This window comes from Haematobia irritans, chromosome 1, assembly GCF_050003625.1.
Source record: "Haematobia irritans isolate KBUSLIRL chromosome 1, ASM5000362v1, whole genome shotgun sequence".
Classification (NCBI taxonomy): Eukaryota; Metazoa; Arthropoda; class Insecta; order Diptera; family Muscidae; genus Haematobia; species Haematobia irritans.
The window spans coordinates 119,716,191-119,738,378 of NC_134397.1; the positions used below are offsets into that span (position 1 = coordinate 119,716,191).

Genomic DNA, 22,188 nt, shown 5'->3' on the forward strand with positions numbered 1-22,188 from the left:
ATTTATTCTTTATAGTACCACTGTGCACCATTGTCTCTCCTGTTTGTTCTGTAACATTTTTATGACGGTGTTTTGTGCCTTGGTTTTTTCTTGTATTTTTTTTTTCTAATGTTATCTTTCGACAAATGGAACTGGAAAACAATTTAGTTATCTATCCACCAAGTGTTTGAAGAAGAACGCCAAGAATCATTTCTATAAACATATGCATAGGGGGTATATGGAAGCATGATATTAAAGATTCGCCTTCCATCCTCCCTCCACCCACCAAACAAGGTGAAAAATGTTGGCCAACAAAAGAGAAACAAAAGTAATTTCACATTTTTGAAGACGAAAAAACAAATCTACGTTTCAAATATTTATCCTCCCATACCTCCATAGCAATGGGAAGAAAACCAAACAAAATCTTATTTTGTGGTAGAACCACCTTCAATGTGAAACATATACAAGTGTTAAATTATACTGCCTTCAGAGTGTTGGAGGTTAATCTTATTTGCTTGAAGCAACACCAACACCATACCAACAATGCCTTTTGTTTTCTCTTTGAACAAAAAAGAAGAAAAAATAATAAACAGAGCTCTTTGTTTGCTACGACATTTTCTTATGTTTTCTTTTTTTTTAATATTTTCCATTACAGATTTCCTTTTGTGAGGAGAATTTTTGCACGAGTATCATATACTTTTTGGAAGTTTAAAACGGCCTGAAAATTGTAAACTTTCCCCCCGTGTACGATACCGGCCTCACCACGACGACTACATTTTTGCAACACTTTAAGGACGTCGTCACGACGAAGTTCTCCGGCAGAGATCACCATCTGCCGCCACTACATCCGCATCACCAACAAACCACGCTGCACGGCCACCATCAGTCACACCAAGCTGTGCCTCAAGGATTCTCCACCATTTTTCCCACATATTTAGGCATGGATCGCGCCAGCGGCGGCAATGCTGCTGGCGGCGGCCATGGTGTATCGACCACACCCATTGGTGTTGGCGTTGGTGGTGCCCTAAATGGCCTTGAGGCCATGTCTGCAGAATCCACGGGTTTGTGTCTACAGGATTTGGTTAGTGCTGGTACAGCGGCCGGTGCTGGATCAGCTGGTTCGGCTGAGAGTGCCACCACTACCAGTACAGCGATGAGTAGTGGCAGTACTGGCAGTTCGACAGTGAATAGTAATGCCTCTGTAGGAGGCGGCAGTGATCACTTGCACAATCATCATAGTCTACATGATTCCAGTTCATCGGTTAGCATTTCACCTGCCATCTCTAGTCTAATGCCAATTGGTAGTTTAAGTCATTTGCATCATGGCGGTCAAGATTTGGTGTCTGGTTATTCACAGCATCCACATCATAGTGTTGTACCCCCGCATACGCCGAAACATGAACCACTCGAGAAGCTTCGAAGTAAGTATTGATAATGTTTAATTGATGTGTGTGTTTTTTTGGCGAACTACATTCTTTTGGGACGAACTACTACGGTATATAAAAATTTTATTGCTTCAATTGAAAATGAGTTTCATACATTTAATCAATCACATGAGTTAGTAAAATTTTTATTTAGACCAATTAATCTTTTAATTGTCTTAGATGATTGATATTAAGATTTAAGTGATTGAAGCAATTATAATTAACTAATAATCCAGTTAGTAGTTAATAAATTTCGCAATTGAAGCGAAATAGAAGATAAGTATTTCGATAAATCGATTTCTATAAAGAATTCGTTGCTTTCGCAAAGCTACAAATCATCAAATGGTTATTAGATCATTTACTATCTCTCACATATCTCTTTCTTCTATTATATCACTCTCGTTTTTTCTCTTTTCTCATGCTTATAAATTTACCACTCGTCTAGACAAACTCTCTCTCTCTCTATCAACTATTAATTAGATAAGCTCTTTTGCTTTTGGTTAGCCACGTATTAAGCAAATTTTCACGTTCACTGTCTAATGCTAATTGCCCAATAGCCCAATTTATAGCCACAATTTAGATTATTTTTATAGTCTCATCATTCTTAGAATTTTATTTTTACAATTGATTGGATTTGTGGGGAATTGCATGCCAACAACACACTGACCATCTATGAGTGACTGACTGACTGACTGAAAAATGAATAACGAAAATCACAACAAGTTGTTTGAATTGTTTCCTTGGACATTTCTGTTGTTCTGTGTATATTTTGGCCCCGTAATGGGAATGCATGTTGTTCCAAAAGTAGCATTCACATTTCCATATTTTACCTCGCTACCAGCTAGCATGAGTTCCCCGCTGTTTTTTGACAAACAATTTCTTTGCGTTTCTGTGACATTTAACAAATTAACAGCAAATTAATGGGGTTATAATTCACATAAAGCAAGGAAAAAACCAGCGATCGTCTGACTATGTCATGAAATCTTTGAGAATCAGTAGCATTGCCATCACCACCATAACCACATATACTCTGTGTCGAATCTACGCATGATGACTCTGCCTCAGTGTGATCATTTGCATGGATAATTACGGGTGCCTCCTTTTCAAAACTTGGGGGGGAAGGAACCGACAAACATGATGTTGATCCCCATTGCCATTGGAGATGGATATGTAGGTGCAATTACGAGGGCCAGTTGAAAAGTTTTACACGATAGATTAGTCGTGGTATAAGTTATTAGTAAGTGTACTAATACACACGCAAGGAAGGAATATGATCACCTCAAACATATTGCGGGAGCACAATGTTTTTAATTTTTGGACAGGGAAAATGGGCAATTTCTGTTGCAAAATTATTGTATTCTTCCCAACCATGTACAAGCTTGTCGAAAGTAACGTTTTTACTACAAAAAAATGTTCCATATTTGACGAGAAACCATGACTGAGGTGATCATATCATAGGAATATGATCACCTCAAACATGTTTCAAGAGCAAAATGTTATTTTTGTATGGTGACCATGTAACCTGTTTGTCACTAAAATGTTATTTTCTCGTCAAATATAACCTGCTTGCCGAAATCAGATACATGATTTCCTAGAAAATAACATGGTTGCGAAAACCATGTTACATGGTCACCACCCAAAAATAACATTTTGCTCTTAAAACATGTTTGAGGTGATCATATTCCTTCTCTGGGTGTATATACGAGAGTTACCTTTTATTTGGCGATTATATGTAGTCAGAACGTTTTAGTATACGAGCGGTCTTTTTGTTGTTTATAGCAACTTAAAAGATACATCTCGCCCAAAAAATGGAATTAAATCGTGAACATTTTCGTGCGATTGTTTTTTTTACCACATTCGCCATGGATTAACTCAACAACGGTTCAACTTAATTAAATTGTTGAGGATGAAGCTCCGTCAAAAATGAGTGTTTATCGATGGTGTAGTGAATTCAACCATGTGAACTATCATGAGATTGACACTAACCTTAGGCATTAGTAGTAAACAGCATACATTCAATATTGCATGGATATTTGACCATCAAAAAAATCCTACACAATTTGTCAGTCGCTCAAAAAAGGTTTGTACTCCAATTTTCCATAGAAATAAAATTTTTACAAATTTTTCTATAGAAATAATTTTTTTTTTTAAATTTTCTATAGAAATAAAATTTTGTATAGAAACAAAATTTGACAAAATTTTCAAAAAATTAACAAAATTTGCTATAGAAATAAAATTTTGACAAATTTTTCTATAGAAATAAAATTTTAACAAAATTTTCTATAGAAATAAAATTTTGACAAAATTGTCTATAAAAATAAAAATTTGAACAAAATTTCCCATAGAAAGAAAATTTTTGACAACATTTTTTATAAAAATTAAATTTTCTATACATTTAATATCTTTCAAAATTTTAATTTTCGTGATAGGCCCTACTATCAAAGTCCATTGTGAGTAAGTTCTTCTTTTATGTAGATGTAAAATCGTTAAAAAAAAAAATTAAATTCGGCACATTTACAATTAAAGGGATATTTAAAAAAAGACATGTTTTCATATTAGAAAATTTTGATCAAAAACATCAAAATAAGATTTTTATAAAAATTGGGTAGATTTTCGGTAAAATGTTCTACAAATTTTTCAAAAACAACAAACTTCAATATTATCCCTCGTATAGATAGTTGATTCGGAGACAAAATATGTGTTGAAACTTCCAAGACAGCAACCGATAACAAATCGTTGACAGATATATCTGCTCTCCCTCATATCGGTGGACTATATGTCCACCGTTCCTCTATGTGCGCGCATATAAATTGGGCCGTATGGGCAATCATGCAAGCCAAATAGGCGATAATTAGTCAACACCGTTAATAATATAGCCCAGGAATGGATGAATGAATGGCAAAGAATGGAATGAAAATCCAGGTTGTCATGTATTGTGTTTTTTAAATGTGGGTGTTTAATGGTGAATTTGTTTCGTTTTTTCCCCGCAATTTCATAGAAAACGACTATGGAATGAGATATTTAACAGCAACTAGAATATCTTCTAGAGGGATTAAGAAATACCGAAAGCAGGCACACTCCCATAGACAAATACGGAACTCAATCAAAGTGATTAGATTAGGAAAGAGATCCCATATCCATTTGAAATGATCAAAATCATATCATATATTATTGTAATTATGATTATAATCTGTTGCATGGAGGGAAATATCAATATTCCCAGCATCACCACCATCAGGGGCCGCATGCCGTAAAGAGTGGGTGCTAAAGTGTTTCCTTCCGCTGCCTGTCAAAATTATACACTCGAGAGAAAATTTCATATGTCCGCGCGGGTTAAATATTTGAGTGGTGACCTCTTTGAGCTTACCCAAAACGTCACTTCAATTCCCAAAACAATTTGTTACAACTGGGAATGCCAAAGGCTTTTCAGATTGTGGACGAAGGCAGGGAGAGGGGTTGGGGGCAGTCAGAAAACACTTTGCACCCTGACAAATGCCACATGCACTTGATGTTGATTTGTTTGTTGTACGGTTCAAGAGCATATCAAATTTCCAAACTGGGAAAAATGAATGAACTCCCTCCCTCACGGTACACATTCAGCAAAAGACAAAGGGCCACACACTTTACGCTCTCATAATTGAAGTGTCAAACAGCGAAATTACAAAAGCCGCTTAGGCAGACATAAAGGCATCGTCATCCCGGTGGCAGCAACAACAATGGCAAAGAAAAACGCATTCGAATATATTAGAGTGGGTGAAGGAAAATTCCATTCCATTAGGAATAAAAGAATGTTGCGATATTAAGATAACATAACATTATGGGATGTTGACTACCTTTAGACCAGTGATTGGAACATTTTCTCCGTCGGGATTATTTATTTAAAGCACTGATAGAAAATTTTTTGTTATATTGATGAAATATGTTATTGAAATTGAGCCAATGAAACAAATTCGTTAATATAAAGAAATTGTTTCTTTTTCATAATTAATTTTGTATTAGTAAAAGTTAAATGAACAATTTTCGTTTTTCAATATTAATGACCATTTCTTAGAGTGTGGGTAAATTATGAAGCAATTGGGGCATTCCCAAAAAAAAAAAAAAACCTACGGGAATAGTTTTCACTACTCAATTGTTATCTTCAGTTGTGAAGTGAAAACTATTGTGCTAGGTTTTGATTTTTTGTTTCCATAAAAAATAACAATAATTTTTCAATTAAAATCTTGATAGAATCTGAAGAATTTTACAATTAAAAGTTTAGTTGATTCAGTTAATTTTGAATAAAATAAAATCAAAAACATTTTTTTAAGAAATCAATTATAACTTTAACTTTTTCAATAGCGTCGTTAATAAATTGATATTATGCATTTGAAGCAAATATTAATTGAAACAATTAATTCTGTGTTTAAAACAAACAAAAAATATTTTTTCTGTGCACAAAAAAATGTATTTAACTAGTCATGTTTAATTTTAGTTTTTAAATTTCACTATTAGATTCCAATATATAAGTGTAAGTTTTTCACAATATTCTTTAACCCACCCTTATATACTCGTATACACCATGCAGAAACTTAAAGGCAAATATCTTCTTTGACTTACAAGTTCCCCGGTGGTGATAGTGATGTTGTTTCAATTTGTTCGAAATAATGTTCATGCGAGAGGGGTGCTCAATTAGCCGTAACAATTTCAAAAAAACAAAAACAAACGTACTCACATATTTTGGGAGAAGGACAAAGAGTGAACGAACACATTTTTTGGTGTGTTACAAATGATTACACAATGATTAGGTTAGAATTCCAAGGGAGTTTTGCTGTCATTCTGATGCTCATCATCACTAAACATGATGCGTGAAAATTTATCACAATATCTCTGGCTATATTAGTGCTACAAGCAAGCAGCATCTCCTTACACAGTGGGATATTTATGGAAATAAAAATTAAATTAATTTAGGCTAATTTGAAGCAAAATAAATAAAATTAAAGTAAGTGGCAATAAATACCAATATAAATAAATTAAATTTAAAAATATTAAATTCAACAAAATGTAATCGCTTCAAATTTAATTTCTTCAATTTATACCATATAAAATTAAATTATATCTGAAGTCTACTTCATATACATTGTATGTAATTCAAGAAAGAACAAAATATAAAATTAATCTAATAATGTGAATAAATAAAACTATTTTAATTATATTAAAATAAACTATGTACAGTTTTATTAGTCAGATAAAATATACTGCATAAGTAAATTATTTAAGTTAAATTATACTTTAAATAAATTAAGTTAAATTCAATTAAATACAACTTAAATAACGTTAAATAAATTAAAATTAAACGTAATTTTATTTCCTATATTTTAATTAATATTAAATTGATTTGATAATAAATTCAGTTAAAATAAATAAAATTAAATTAAATTTAGTTCTACATCAGATTAAAATCATTTTTTAAACAAATTTACACATTATTAAAATTTTTAAAAATGTATTGAATATCTGCATTCAAATTTAATGTGGATTAAAAGTATTAAAGCAGTATATTAATTAAGTAATTAAAAATCTTTAAATAATACTACATAATTTAAATTTATTTAATTAAAAAAAAACAATTTGTGTTAAATTAAATTATTGAAATTAATTACTTTTATTTAAAATCAAATAAAAAATAAACAATAAAATAATACTAAATTTTTACGTATTGTAATAAAATAAATAAATTAAATCAAATTAAAAAAATAAAAATAAATTTATATTTATTTTGGATAAAATTAGCAACTGCATAAATCATAAACTAATCTAATAAAATTTTGATAACATATAACTATTGAAATTAATTACTTTTATTAGCTAATTTAATTCAACTACAACTAGAACAAACTTAAGTAAATAAGTTTTTGTTACAAAAATTAAAATATTTTATCTTTTTCTTTTTATGCTTCTCAAATCTTAAAATATTCGTTTGTCTTTCATATAACATACTGAGTCTGAGTAGATAATAGGTATAATAATATTTATTTTTTTGTGTTTAATTGAATTCAAATGTGTAGATAATTAAAACAAATGTACTTAAACAAAACTAAGACCAATTAATTAAAGTGATTTAAATTCACTAAAACTAACTTAAATAATATTAAATTTAAATTACCCAAATTCAGCTAGAATGTTTTATAATAAATTTATTAAATAGTTTAAACTTAATTAAATTAACATAAAGAAAAATTAAATCACATTCAACCAAAATATTTTCAATTTAACTAAATTTATTAAATAAATTTAAACTTATTGTTGTAATGTTAAATTTAATTATTGAAATAAGTTCGTTTTACATAAATAAACTTGAATTGGAATAAAGTTAAATAAATTAATTTATGTTAACGTACAATTAATATATTTTAGCTTTTGTTAAGGGTGTTCAAACTAAAGAAAAAATTTGTATAACAAACATATTAACTTTCACAATAATAATAAATAAATTATAGTGATTTAAATTAAATAATACATAAATTATGTAATATTAAATTTAAATTAATCGAATTCAGCTAGAACATTTCCGTATTCGAATAAATTATAAAATAAATTTATTTTAAATAAATTATATTATTTATTTATATATTGTTTATTTTAATCATATAGTAAATGTATGCTAAAAAGATAAAAAAAAAAACATTGGCTGCTAAGGAAATTAAATTAGTAATAATAAATAAAATTAAATTATTTTCACTTTAATAATTTTTTTATATAAAATAAACTTTAAAATTATTAAATTTTATTTAAAAACTTTAAATTTGTTTAAATTCTACGAAAGTAATTTTTGGCTATAAAATCTAAGTTAAGTTTTAATTGCATTTAATCAAATAAAGTTACAATTAATTGCTGTAAATGAAATAAGGCATATTAAATTATATAAAATTATGTTAAATATATACAATTTAATTGATATTCATTTTATTTATTTATAACTTAATTCATTAATAATAACAAATTATAAAAAACTTATCTATACCGGCACTAGCAAGGCTATCGGGCTAGATATTAATTGACTATAAATAAAATTAAATTTATTTTTTAAAAGAAATAAATTGGCTAAATTTTAATAATTTCCAACCTTTAAATTTAACTTCATTTAAATTTAACTGAACTAAAAAAGTATAGATTAAGTTAAAATAAATTAAGTTAAACATAATATAATTTAAACTATTGATAATAGAATAAATACTATTGAATAAAATTTTATTTAACTATATTAGTTATAATTTAAATACTCTACATTAAAAGAAAATAGCCCCACTGTGTCATTACATCATTAACGTAATATTATTATCTTTTGTAATTTTCTTTCCCTATTCAAATGTCAAATTTATTGGAACAAGTGCGCTGCATCAATTGATGTAAAAGGCCCAAAGCGAAGCAAATGAAGACCCAATCAAGCTTGCAATAATTGTTGGCCTACTTGGCCACTCTTATAATGTTAACAGATGATATTTTGAATATAAATTCTCCATTCGCTCGCTCGAGACAATCATATCATAGTTCAACAACAAAAGCTTGCTTTTATACATATTTTGTCTCTTCGCTGATATTGTTTTTGGCAAGGGATAAAATGAAAACAATGGAAAATCGCATTGACACCGTAAATGATTTGTTTATTTTTGTTTGTTGTCGTCGCCGACATTGTCATTGCATGACAATCTCCGAGATGTTGTGTCTTTTGTTTTTGTTCTTGTCCACTTTCTCTACTGTTACACATTTTTACTCAAGTGTTTTGTATGCGAATGATGATGAGCCTTATATTCATGGGAAATTGTGACAGCTGTTGATGACATATTTTCCAATTTTATGGTTGACATTTGAATATCACAACGCGTACACATATAATATTGGCCGGGGTACTTGACTGGGTAAAAATTATGTAGTCTATTTGTGGTTTAATAATTGTTTGGTGGTATTTTTTATGCGGCTGGAAGCGAAAAATGCGATTAAGGATTTAGTGAGGCGTCCGTCTGCAGGCTAGACATCATTTTTGAAATTGCGTAAAAATTTCGGAATATGGCGCCTGATTTTAAAAAGTTTGGACAGATTTTGAAGAATCAGTTGGGCGACTACAAGTCATAGGAAAATTTAATATTGTTGACCTCCAATTGTTATGTAGGAAAGACTGACACTTATAAGCCTTAAAGTTTTTTTATAATTTGTGAAAAAATACAGTGTGACCTCCCGAACATAAAATTGGTCTCACTGACTCAATTTTAATCACAAAGTTCGCTAACATTTATTTATATGTTATTATTATTAAATATCTTTCAAACAATGTACTTGTAATTCAGATCTTTGTATGAAAGTGGCTTCAGGTAATATCTCTATGGCGTGAAAATTAAAATATTTACTAACCCGCACTCACACCTTATACACAAGTTTTTTTTGGTGATATTGAAATTTTAATCCCTTTTTTAACTACAACTGTGGACCAGTTCCTCCTCAATTTTTGTCTCATTTTTTGGAAGTAAAGTTCCTCAAAACTACAATAATTTAAGAAACTAACGATAAGACCTATTAAAAAATAAAATCCACCTGGCTAGTAAAACAACCAAGCTCTCAACATAGAACACAAAGTTCATAGAAATTTCAATTTTCTCAAACTGAACTTTCCACTTAAACTAAATTCTCCTCACACTACTGTGGTATAGCCATCGTAAGCAGCTACATGTGAATATCCTTAAAATTTTGTAAAATACAATAAAAACCTCTAGTCTGGAGAATGTGAATCTTGTTTGTTGGTTATTCTCATAATGATTTGTATGTTTGACTATTATAACCTTCATGGATTTTTTCCAACGATATGTGCATTAGTAAAATTTCCATGGTGTACTATTTACATTTGTCGTTGTCGGTTTATTTGGTGAACGAAAAAAATGTGAACTTTTGGAATATTGGACTCACAGAATAGCTGGAAACCGTAAGGGTATTCAGCAAAGATGTCGAGGCTTTACAATCAACTAAACAGTATCCTACTACAAGGGAAGTAAGAATACTTAAAATTTCCAACCCACAGTGGAAAAATGCTCTTTTTCAAGAAATTTTAAATGCGGACTCCCACCTTAGAATTGGGAAATTAATAGACAGCAAAGACGAAAGGTTATTCAAATGTATGTACAGTTGATTCCAAGTTTCGTTTGGTCTCTATCGAGAATACCGGTAAATTTATATCCGGAGTACTGTTCCATATTTCAAACTGAATCCTTATAAAAAAACTGAAGTGACAGATTGACTGAAATATGGGAATATAAACAAACATAAAAGTTTTATTTAAATACTTCGACTCCATGTTTAAACTCGAAAGCAATCATATACTCCCGCCAAACTCTCAATGAGATGACTGTGCACATTTTTTTTTTAATTTTGGTTGGCACGACTTGGAACTCCCTTAGATTAAGGTGTAAGCTTTCATTAGGGCAAGTGTAGTCTGATAATTAGCCTATAAAAATAACCAAGAAAAACTGCCGCCAATTGAGTAGTAGAATGTTCTTTTACACTGAAAAAAATATTGTCGTGAGGTCAAAGATTTCATGTCTTTAAAATACGAATGCAAATTTTGCTTAGCATTGAAGACGAATTTCTCTAATATAAAGTTTTTTTCCTTGTCCAAAAGTAGATAAACTTTTCAATGAAGTCGTAATGTCCTTATGATTAAGTGATTTGACTTACAAATGGGTATCATAACATGAACGATAAAATGTTTGGGCTAAGGTCAACTTGACTTTAATAATTCAGAAAAATTCTTTAAATTTAATGAATTTTGTCTTTAAATTTGTTGCCTTTTTGCATCTTGACTATAAAACAAAAAATCGTTCAAATTTAGAACATATTTTTCAAAACTTAATTTTAAAGAAGTTTTTTACTTGAAACATAGCATAATTTCTACTGGAAGTCGAGTCTTAATTTGGAAAAAAAAGTTGTCGGTAACTCGTTTTTAAAGGACTTTGATAGCATATGAAGAAAAAATATGAGAAAGCGAAAAATTAAAATTTGCTTCCTAGAAGCAAGTACACGAAACCCAAAAGAGAATTGTGTCTTAAAAGAATCTCTACTTGTATTCTCCGCTTCTTTGGCTCGGAATCAATACCAAATTTTTTAAAGTAAAGACAAAATCTTTGGAACCGGGCATGCTTTTTTTTCAGTGTAGGATCCGGAAATGGTGCAAAATTAGCGCAGAAGATATTAATTTAACATGAGCTTCTTATAGGACGGATGCTCACCATTTCAATAGCCGTTGCACTTCTTAAGGTGTGATGGAGCTGGGATATGACATGGAAATTTCTTTCTTGTTTATTCTTCTAACAATATACCGATATCACGTATCAATTTTCAACCAGATGGAATGATCCGGATCCAGAAAGCTTCAGCGGTCAAATCAGGGGTTGATATGCGAGCTATATCCAAATGTGGTTTGGACGGACGGACATTGGTACACTCAAAATCAACCAAGATCAATATAGTTAATGCGGTTGGTGTGTACCCCACCCTATCCACAAAATGACCATATAATACGGTATGAAAAAGCAATGTATAAATTGGGTGCCGCAGGAGCTCACGACAGACGTCGTTTATCGAAATTTCAATCTCTTTTTCCCATATAGTAACAAAGCTATTCTTGTAAACACAAATCCCAGTTTAAACATCCAAATCATAAGAGCTATTCCAACAGATAATTCCATAAAAACTTTAAATCAAAAATGCAAAAGGCTTAAAATAAATACTAGCCTATATCTGAAACGTTTTCATCTTCAACCCAAAAATCCAATATCTCAGTTAATTTAAAGATTATACTGAAGAAAAAAACAATTGTCGTGAGGTCAAAGATTTCATGTCTTTAAAATACGAATGCAAATTTTGCTTAGCATAGAAGACGCATTTCTCTAATATAACGTTTTCTTCATGTCCAAAAGTCGATAAACTTTTCAATGAAGTCGTATTGTCCTTATAATTAAGTGATTTGACTTATAAATGGGTATCATAATATGAAAGAAAAATGTTTGTCTTTAAATTTCTTGTCTTTTTTCATCAAAAAATCGTTCAAATATAGAACATGATTTTCAAAACTTTATTTTAAAGACTTTTTTTACTTGAAACATTGCATAATTTCTACTGGAAGTCGAGTCTTAATTTAGAAAATAAGGTTGTCGTTAACTCGTTTTTAAAGGACTTTGATAGCACATGAAGAAACAAAAGCTGAAAAAGCGAAAAATTAAAATTTGCTTCCTAGAAGCAAGTACACAAACCCCAAATTTAAAAGTATCCTTCTCCGCTTCTTTGGCTCAGAATCAATACCAAAACTTTTAAAGTAAAGGCAAAATCTTTGGAACCGGCCATGCTTTTTTTCAGTATTTTTCATAAAATGCAAAATGCTTTTATTTACCTTAAGAGAAATTTTCCTTACTTCGAAGACATACGACTTTAAAAGAGGGACGCAATCTTCAAAGATTCGAGTCCTAAATTTAACGAAAAGATGTATTATCCAATTTTGGATAATACATTTATTAACTATTTGTCCCCCTTTATTGAGGATTTGAGAAGTCTCGCAACAATTAGAGGAGGCACTAAAGCCAATTTAAATTTTTTTTAGTTCATGGAAATGATGACGTTGTTTTTAATCTCCCGAATAAGAGAAAGTTTCCTTTACTGTTTACCTTGAATACCCTTAATATTTACCACAATGAATATTTGTAAACCAAATGCATTTGGTTTCCTCCAAAAATATATGCATGGCAAGGTGTCATTGTCATTGGGGTCCTTGTATCCAGTTATCACAAGGGAGCATATAACACCAGTTGCAATGTCCATGTATGTTGGTGATATTTTAATGTCATTGCTTATGTTGTTATAGATTTGTTGTGTTGCCGCCGGTGTTCTATGGTTACTGTTGCTAACTTGCTCCAGGTATTTGGTGTTGAAATCTATGGTTTTGCAACGTGTTCAACATGTGTACATTTGGGATTTCAATTATTGGTTATTTAAACGAGTATTTTAGAGGAGTAACACACCTTTCCCCTTTCTAGCTTACTCCAAACGGTGGTCCATCCTTTTGAAAGGGGGAAATTTGTAGCAAACACAAAAAACATATATAAAATATATTAAAAAAAAAAAAAGAAATACATGTATGCATTTATGAATTTTAATGGCTTTAGAACGTGTGTGATTATGTTTTTCAGTTTTTTCCATACATTTTTATAGAATTTTTTATTTTATTGTAAATCTCTCGCTCTAAATGTTTTTACTCGATTGTACGATGCTTTTCAAGTTCATAGTTTTTTTTCGTCATGATGCTATTATGTGTTATGCCATGTCTATGTGTTTGTCTATACTCTATATTTTTAGCCATGAAAATTGTGCTTAATCCTTTTTGAGTGATGGTGGCTCAAAAGAGTTTTCTTTTTGTTGTTGTTAATATTTTACTTGATTCTACTGCTTCTGGTGATTTTTATGATTTGTTTTGTCTCATGTTTAAAATCATTTTTAATACCATCAAACGAAAATGTCTATGAAAATTTCATAAAAAAATACCATAACAGAAATACTCTTTAATATGGTCTCTGAAAGTCGTTTTTTAAATGCTGTTTTGTTTTTTCTTCGTTGCTCAAAATGACTCAGAAAAAAATATGCCTTCTGTATAATGTCTCAGTTTGTTTGATACGTTTGCGTTTTTTTTTTTGGTATGGAAGAAAAAAAAGAGAGGTGAGGAGAAGACTATTCTTTTTGGGGAATAGAGAATTTTCTTGGTGAATTATGTTGTCAGCAGCTGTGCTTGTGTTTGTTGCTTCGTTTCTTAAAGATCTCTTCTGTTTTTTTTTTGTAGGGCATTTAATACAATAATCACCCATCCCCATTAAACTTCCATCACATTCAACATTGTAAGGAAACATGTGCAGGTTCAAAGGCATTACATTTTTTGTTTGCTCTCCTTTATAGTTGGGATTTTTTTTCTCAATTTCTTGATAATATGCTGAATATGTTATGAATTGCAGAAATGAAAAGGAAAGTGGGTTGTATTCGAATCTTTATGAAGTTTTCCATTTAAATTTGGTAGGTTACATTGCATGCCATGGGCGAAAAGAAATTTGCAAATAGAAAGCCTTAATGGAAAAAGTAATGTTTTAATTTTAGGAATTTATAACAGGTTGGCTGATGAGTCCCCGGTCTGACAAATAGACGGTGTCGCTAATATTAAATGCATATTATTTTTATATAGTACCAACCTTCAAATGATTCGTGTCAAAATTTGACGTCTGTAAGTCAATTAGTTTGTGAGATAGAGCGTCTTTTGTGAAGCAACTTTTGTTATTGTGAAAAAAATGGAAAAAAAGGAATTTCGTGTTTTGATAAAATACTGTTTTCTGAAGGGAAAAAATACAGTGGAAGACTCTGCCCCAGGGAAATCAACAATAACTGATTGGTATGCAAAATTCAAGCGTGGTGAAATGAGCACGGAGGACGGTGAACGCAGTGGACACCCGAAAGAGGTGGTTACCGACGAAAACATCAAAAAATCCACAAAATGATTTTGAATGACCGTAAAATGAAGTTGATCGAGATAGCAAAGACCTTAAATATATCAAAGGAACGTGTTGGTCATATCATTCATCAATATTTGGATATACGGAAGCTCTGTGCGAGCGCGAGCTCACATTTGACCAAAAACAACAACGTGTTGATGATTCTGAGCGGTGTTTGCAGCTGTCAACTCGTAATACACCCGAGTTTTTCCGTCGATATGTGACAATGGATGAAACATGGCTCCATCACTACACTCCTGAGTCCAATCGACAGTCGGCTGAGTGGACAGCGACCGGTGAACCGTCTCCGAAGCGTGGAAAGACTCAAAAGTCCGCTGGCAAAGTAATGGCCTCTGTTTTTTTGGGATGCGCATGGAATAATTTTTATCGAATATCTGTAGAAGGGAAAAACCATCAACAGTGACTATTATATGGTGTTATTGGAGCGTTTGAAGGTCGAAATCGCTGCAAAACGGCCCCATATGAAGAGGAAAAAAGTTCCCCATATGAAGAGAAGTTCCACCAAGACAACGCACCGTGCCACAAGTCATTGAGAACGATGGCAAAAATTCATGAATTGGGCTTCGAATTGCTTCCTCACCCACCGTATTCTCCAGATCTGGCCCCCAGTGACTTTTTCTTGTTCTCAGACCTCGAAAGGATGCTCGCAGGGGAAAAAATTGGCTGCAATGAAGAGGTGATCGCCGAAACTGAGGGCTATTTTGAGGTAAAACCGAAGGAGTACTGCCAAAATGGTATCAAATCGCTCTTGAAGGGAACTATGTTGAATAATAAAAACGAATTTTGACAAAAAAATGTGTTTTTCTTTGTTAGACCGGAGACTTATCAGCCAACCTGTTATATTAACATAATTCATATTTCAACTGTTAACAAAAAACCAAAATCTCATATTATATTTTTCAAACAATTCAATTCTCTGATTTCATAATTTTCTTTAGTATTTAAAAATCAAATATTTAAATCTCTGGATTTTGTGTGTGTATCATTCTACAGGAAAACCCTGGCGAAAGCGAGAGAAAGAAAGTGCAAACACATCTTAATATTATTATTATTATTATTTATTGGATTTTTACGTGTCTTTATATCAACATTTAATCTGTCTCGACTGCTATCAGCAGCCCATCTCTTCTTCTGTCATATTCATTTAATCCACTCATATTAAGTGGCATATTTTCAATGTGATTTGTTAGGTATTTCACATATTCGCCCGTCTGGCTATCTCTCCCATATGGGACAAATAATTCGTATATATTTGAAATATTATTAAAAGATTAATTTATTGTTTATGAAGATAGAGAACATGATAGAAATATTCCTACAAATCACATTTCGTTGTATGTTTATACATATTTTTTAAGTTCAATATTTTAATTTCTTAAATAGCTTAAGACCTAATCCCCTCAGGGATTAAAGTTAGTCTAGGCAATGGCAAAAAAACGAAACGAGTAATGGAAAAATGATAAACATTGGCCAGCATTTTTAAATTATGACGATTGCCATCATCTGTGGCGATTGTCGACAAAAAAAAAAAAAGAAAACATAGAGAAAAGGGCTGTGAGTGATGAATAACAAGTATTAGTTTCCTTCACATAATTTGTGGTTTGTGTTTAGGTCCCATATATAATTTTTTTTTTTCAAATGAAAACTATTTAGAAAATATTTGTATATCTTGAATTTCGTATAGAACAAAGAAAAATCAAATATTTTTCTTAATATAAATAAATTTACATTTCACGAAACAAAATTAATTATGTATAATAAATTTTCCTCAATTTAACAAAAAGTTTTAATTTTTTTATTTTACTTGTAATATATTTTCTTCAATTTTACAAGAAGTTTTATTTTTTTTATTTTACTTGTAATATATTTTAGTTACATTTTTCTAAAATAAACATGAACTACAAAATCGACTAAAAAGAGGCTTTTCAAAATAAAGTAATTTTTTAGCATGCTTTAAATCTAGGCTAAATAAAAATTAGGATACGTATCTCATGTATCGAATTTTCATTCGTTTCACAATATCTTGGGTTAGTTTAGGTGGCAGCCCAATGTATCAGGCTCCACTAGACTAATCAGTACATTGTGGTGTTCGGTCGAAGCAGGAATCGAACCCATGCCCTTGTGTATGCAAGGCAGGCATGTTAACCATTGCACTACGGTGGCTCCCCACAATATCTTAAAAAAGCTATACGCTTTCAAATAATTGTCAGTTTAAAAATCCAAATTATAACAGATACTTCAAATTAAAGCAAATACAAAATCCCCAAATTAAAATTTTTTATTATTTGAAGTTTTTTATTGTTAATCCAAAGATTTAATATGCCTGATAATTTAAAGAGTATTTTTTTAAATCAAACATATTTTACTTATTTATTTATTTATTAAAAAAATGTAAAACAAAGGTCAAGAACTTTTCTTAATTTCATGTCTATTTTAAGAATTTTTTTATTGTTTTTGCCTTTTTTAAATTAATTTTATTATTTTCCTTTTCTATTACTAAAAACTAAAGTATTTATCCTCACCAAAGAACACTCCTAAAGGAATTAAAAATCCCCCATTTAATTCATATATCATTATCCCAAGTCTCGTCTTAATCGCGGATTAGTGTTGGGCCAATTAATTTACAAATTGAATTTCAAGGAAATTGTCCTCCATCGTGTGGTTCCTTTTGATTTGGAATGCAACAAAGTGATACCATATGTTAGACTTAATGTCTGTCTCTCTTTCTGTCTACACGAATAAATATTTTCAACATCTTTAATGTGACAACAATCACAAGTTCATGTTTGAAAATGTTCTCTCGTATAATTGCCTAATTTTGCTGCACTTCAATGAACCCATAAATTTTCCATTGAGGTTTAACCGGAACACATGATAATCACCACAATCACCCATATACGTAGTGGAAAGACAATCGAACAAACCATTTTTAGAGATTCAACCACAACAAGTCATCCTTCCCCCCTCCCGTTGAAAGAATATTCAAAAGGACTCTGTAGGAAAAGCAAGACCATCTCTTTGAAAGATTTGTCCATGTTTCATGGCCTTAGATGAAATGAGCATTTGTCGGGGACAAATGAGTTTTTGTTCACAAATGACATAGAAGCCATATATCAATCCGTTTTGGAAGATTTTGGATTTTATCCCCTTCTCCCCACATTGCTTTGTCAATGCTCGTAATCCTACATATAGTCGACTGTGTGGAGAGCTAGGAAAAAGAGAAATAAATTATAATGACATTATAGACCAATATGATATGGTTAAAAGCCACCACAGCAGCAAGCCGGAACATATTTTCCATCGTTTTTCAGCAATCTGCTATTATTTCTGGGCCTTTGTTTCTCTGCCCTTCCCAAAGAAAAGTCCTCATTATAGATGTTGTTATAGTCTATTTATTTGCAGCAATTTCTCCTAGAAATTTTGTTGTTGATTTTTTCGTAGAGATTATCTTTGGCAGAGATAGTTCTCCACGGTCTCCTTATAGTGCGGAGGGCAAAAGGACACTGACTAGCAATGATGGTCTTGAGTTTAAGAAAATAGTCAACATAGAGTAGATGATGTTGAGATAGTTAACAAATTGATACGATTTCTGTTAGCTTGACATTTCCACTATATGGCTATAATACGAAAAAAAAAAAAATTGATAAATGCCAAAGGCCATTAGAGAAAGAAAAGCCTTAAGATTATGGCTATTGAAACCATATCTACTGCAGTCTATATGTCATTGCCTCGTTTGCTTTTGTGGTTAATCCAAACCAAACAAAATTTTAGCAATGAATGGAGAAATAAGGCTGCAATGAAATATTATCGGTTTGACTAAAATGAAATGAAACTGATAATATGTTCTCATGTGTGTAGTCTTCTCTACTAGGCTTGAATGGTTTCAAAGGGTTTACAGGTTGAGATTTTGTAGGAAGTTAGCTGCATTTAGTCTACACTCAAAAATAGTTTACTTGGATCCAAAGAATTTTCCTTTACCCTAAAGATTTTAGTATTGTTCTTGAAAATAAAGAATTTTTTCCGCTCTATGAAATTAAAATTTATAAAATTTGTAAAAATTAGTAAATATTAGAAAAGCTATTCACACATTAATATATCAATCCATAAATAAAAAAATTTTAAAAAAGATACAAAATCCTCAAATTAAGTCTTATGATATGGTCTTCCTGGCAATTATTTCACAGGAAAAACAATTATTAATATTTTTCATATTGGATAGTTAACATCATGGTAAAAATATTCTCCAAAACTGGTAACTACACCCTCAAAAAAATCGGTTCTGTAACATATACTCCCAAATATATTTTGCTTCAAGCATATACATTTTTGGGTATTGCCCAAACATTTATATGTTTGATTTCTTCCAATATATAATATGTTTGAAAGCACATTGGTCTAAACAATATAATATGTTTGGGTAGTCTAAGTTCCAAACATTTTATATTTTTCCATCCAAATTCAATAATGTTGTCTTCCAAAAAACTATATGTTCTTATGTGAACATATAATATGTTGGAAACATTTTGAACCCAAAAATATTATATGCTTAGAAGAATTTTCTCCCAAAAAAGATTGTGCTCAAATTTTTTTTTCTGCCTAATTGTATATTCCCTCACATTTTTCTCACTTCCACAAGTTTTTTAGTTTTTAGCACCTTTTTCTGTAATACAACCATTTTAGAAGAAATTATTATATTTAAAATTTTTTTTTTTAATTTTACCTTTTGCCGGACGGGGATCCGAACAGCGGACCACACAGTTTATAAGCCAGCACACTAACCACTGGCCTACGTAGCTGTTATGGTCATCAAGAGATAATTATCGTTATAAGTTATATTTATATAGCATAGCTTGCGGCGCCCACGAGCCGATGCAAACATAACATTGTTTAACAACATAACATTGTTAAACACAAAGACAATAAACTTGAGGAAGATAGGAAATTGGCTTGCGTCATACCAAATGTTGCATTTACCATGTTAGTTCCATACATGTTTGTAATTTTTTTCATTTGTTTTTCATTTTTATATTTTAAACGAAAAACTTAATTTTCTTAATGAAACAATGTTAAATTTTGGACAACAACAAAAAAGTTACATTTTCCCGTTTAAGCAAATTTATTTCGTACACTTAATTTCTTTTTATTTGCATTTTAATGCTATGTCAATACTTGTCGTATACGCGTTTGGTTCGAGTATGAAACTAACACGGTAAATGGTTTGATCTCCTCAGTAGCCAATTTCCTATCTTCCTAGAGTTTATTGTCTTTGGTTAAACATACATTTGTTGGCAGCGTGGAGCAGTGGTTGGTCGTCCGCCTTGCGTGACAGGGGATCTGGGTTCGATCCCTGCTTCGACCAACACCATTTTTGTATTATTTTTTTTTTAATATATTTTTTAACATATATTCCAGATACGTTCGGAAGTTCCCGAAAAGGTGTTCAGAATTACATACTATTATATTAAATTTTTACTACGATATTGTAAAGTGTGTTTTATAAAAGACTTAAAGTCAGAAAAGAAAAGTGCTTGATATAAACGAAACGGACTGAGTTCAAGTCAAATATTATTTTTTTATTGCAACAATAAAAATTGTGTAACAAATAAAGGTTTTTGTATACAAGTTTAAAATTTTCGAAGAAATTCAAAAACTCTTACAAAAGAAGAACGTGAAGTCGAGTATATATAAATATTTTTCCATCGAATCCTAAGGTTAACGATAACCATTCAAAAGCACATTATATTTAAATTCTAAACAGTAATTTTAAAACAGCACATAAATTTATTTTGGTGTGAACAATTGTTTGCTAGCATGTAACACCATTAATTTAGAAATACAAATAAATATGCATTTTTATTAACGAATAATTTTGTACTTAATTTAATTCTTAAGGCCGGTATAAATTGGTATTATCACGTTAAAATGGCCATGTTTACCCTTTTACTTTTCTTTAATAATTTCTTTTAAAGAAAATAAACTTATTCAATTGTTGCTTTGGATCTTTCCCCACCATGTTATAATACAATTTACCGGAAAATGTTGTAATGTTATTCTTGTTTTGCCGCTAAAATGAGAAATAATTTTAGCGGCAAAACTCGAACTCAATGCCCGCTTTTATTTTCGAAAAAATCCGTCAACTCCTCTTGGACTACTCATTAATTAAGAGGAACTAATCTTTGTTTTTATAGATCTTCAAAGGTCGATACTTTCAATGAAGTCGTGTTGTTGTTATAATTAAGTGATTTGGCTTAAAAATGGGTATCATAAACTGAAAGAACAAATTTTTGACTAAGGTCAACTTGACTTTAATAATTCAGAAAAGTTCTTTAAAATTAATGAAACTGTCTTTAAATTTGTTGCATTTTTGCATCTTGACTCCAAGGCAAAAATCATTAAAAAATAGGATATGTTTTTCAATACTTTATTTTAACGACATTTTTTACTTGAAACATAGCATAATTTCTACTGGAAGTCTTGTTTTTAACGGACATTTTATAGCATATGAAAATAAAGCTGAAAAAGCGAAAAATTTAAATGTGCTTCGTACACCCAGAAAAAAGTGCCTTCGAAACTAAAGGAAAAATTTTTCATCAATATAGTTTATCCATTTTGTTTCCATTAAGGTAAAATTTTGTGAGAAATAATAAAATTTACTCGTTTCAGTAAAAATATCCTATACTGTAAGCAGTTAGGAATAGTTCATTAACTAGAATAAGGCATGGCATTTTACTCATACTATTTTCTTCGCTGGGTATAAGAATTTACTACTGAACAAGAAAATTTTATTCACCGATAACAAAGCATTCGTAAAAATAAACAAAACCCGAACTAAAACCAAGTTTCCTCAAAATTAGTAAAATTTCTTATAAAATGATAATTGCGACTTCCTTTATAATAGAAAGTTTTTCATACATACGAACAACACTTGGCATAGAAAAATATTTTAGTTCATTCGTACTAAGAAGTATGCAATCCAATCAAAACTTAAGGAAACACACTTGTTAGAATATAGGAAATTTTCCTATATTTCTATTGTCTACCTGTAATCGATACCTGTCATCGCAATCGATGTGTTTGCGCGTGGGTGTAATCGATATGTTTGCGCGTGGGTTGTTTTTTTAGTTGGAATCGCGTTGTTGTGGTATACGGAAAGATTGTTAAAAAATAATATTGTAAAATAATATAATAAATAACAAATAAAATATATAAAATATTTATTA

The 22,188-nt window shown here is 30.7% G+C and overlaps 1 protein-coding gene across 1 annotated transcript in view; it reads left to right on the plus strand.

The window, feature by feature from the left end:
• The window catches only part of Ptx1 (pituitary homeobox homolog Ptx1), a 91,316-nt gene that overhangs the window by 15,735 nt on the left and 53,393 nt on the right, over window positions 1–22,188 (plus strand). Inside the window, exon 2 of the mRNA XM_075291500.1 lies at window positions 635–1,400. Within this exon, the coding sequence (XP_075147615.1) occupies window positions 920–1,400 (481 nt within the window). The 5' untranslated portion in view covers window positions 635–919. The remainder of the gene's footprint in view (window positions 1–634; window positions 1,401–22,188) is intronic.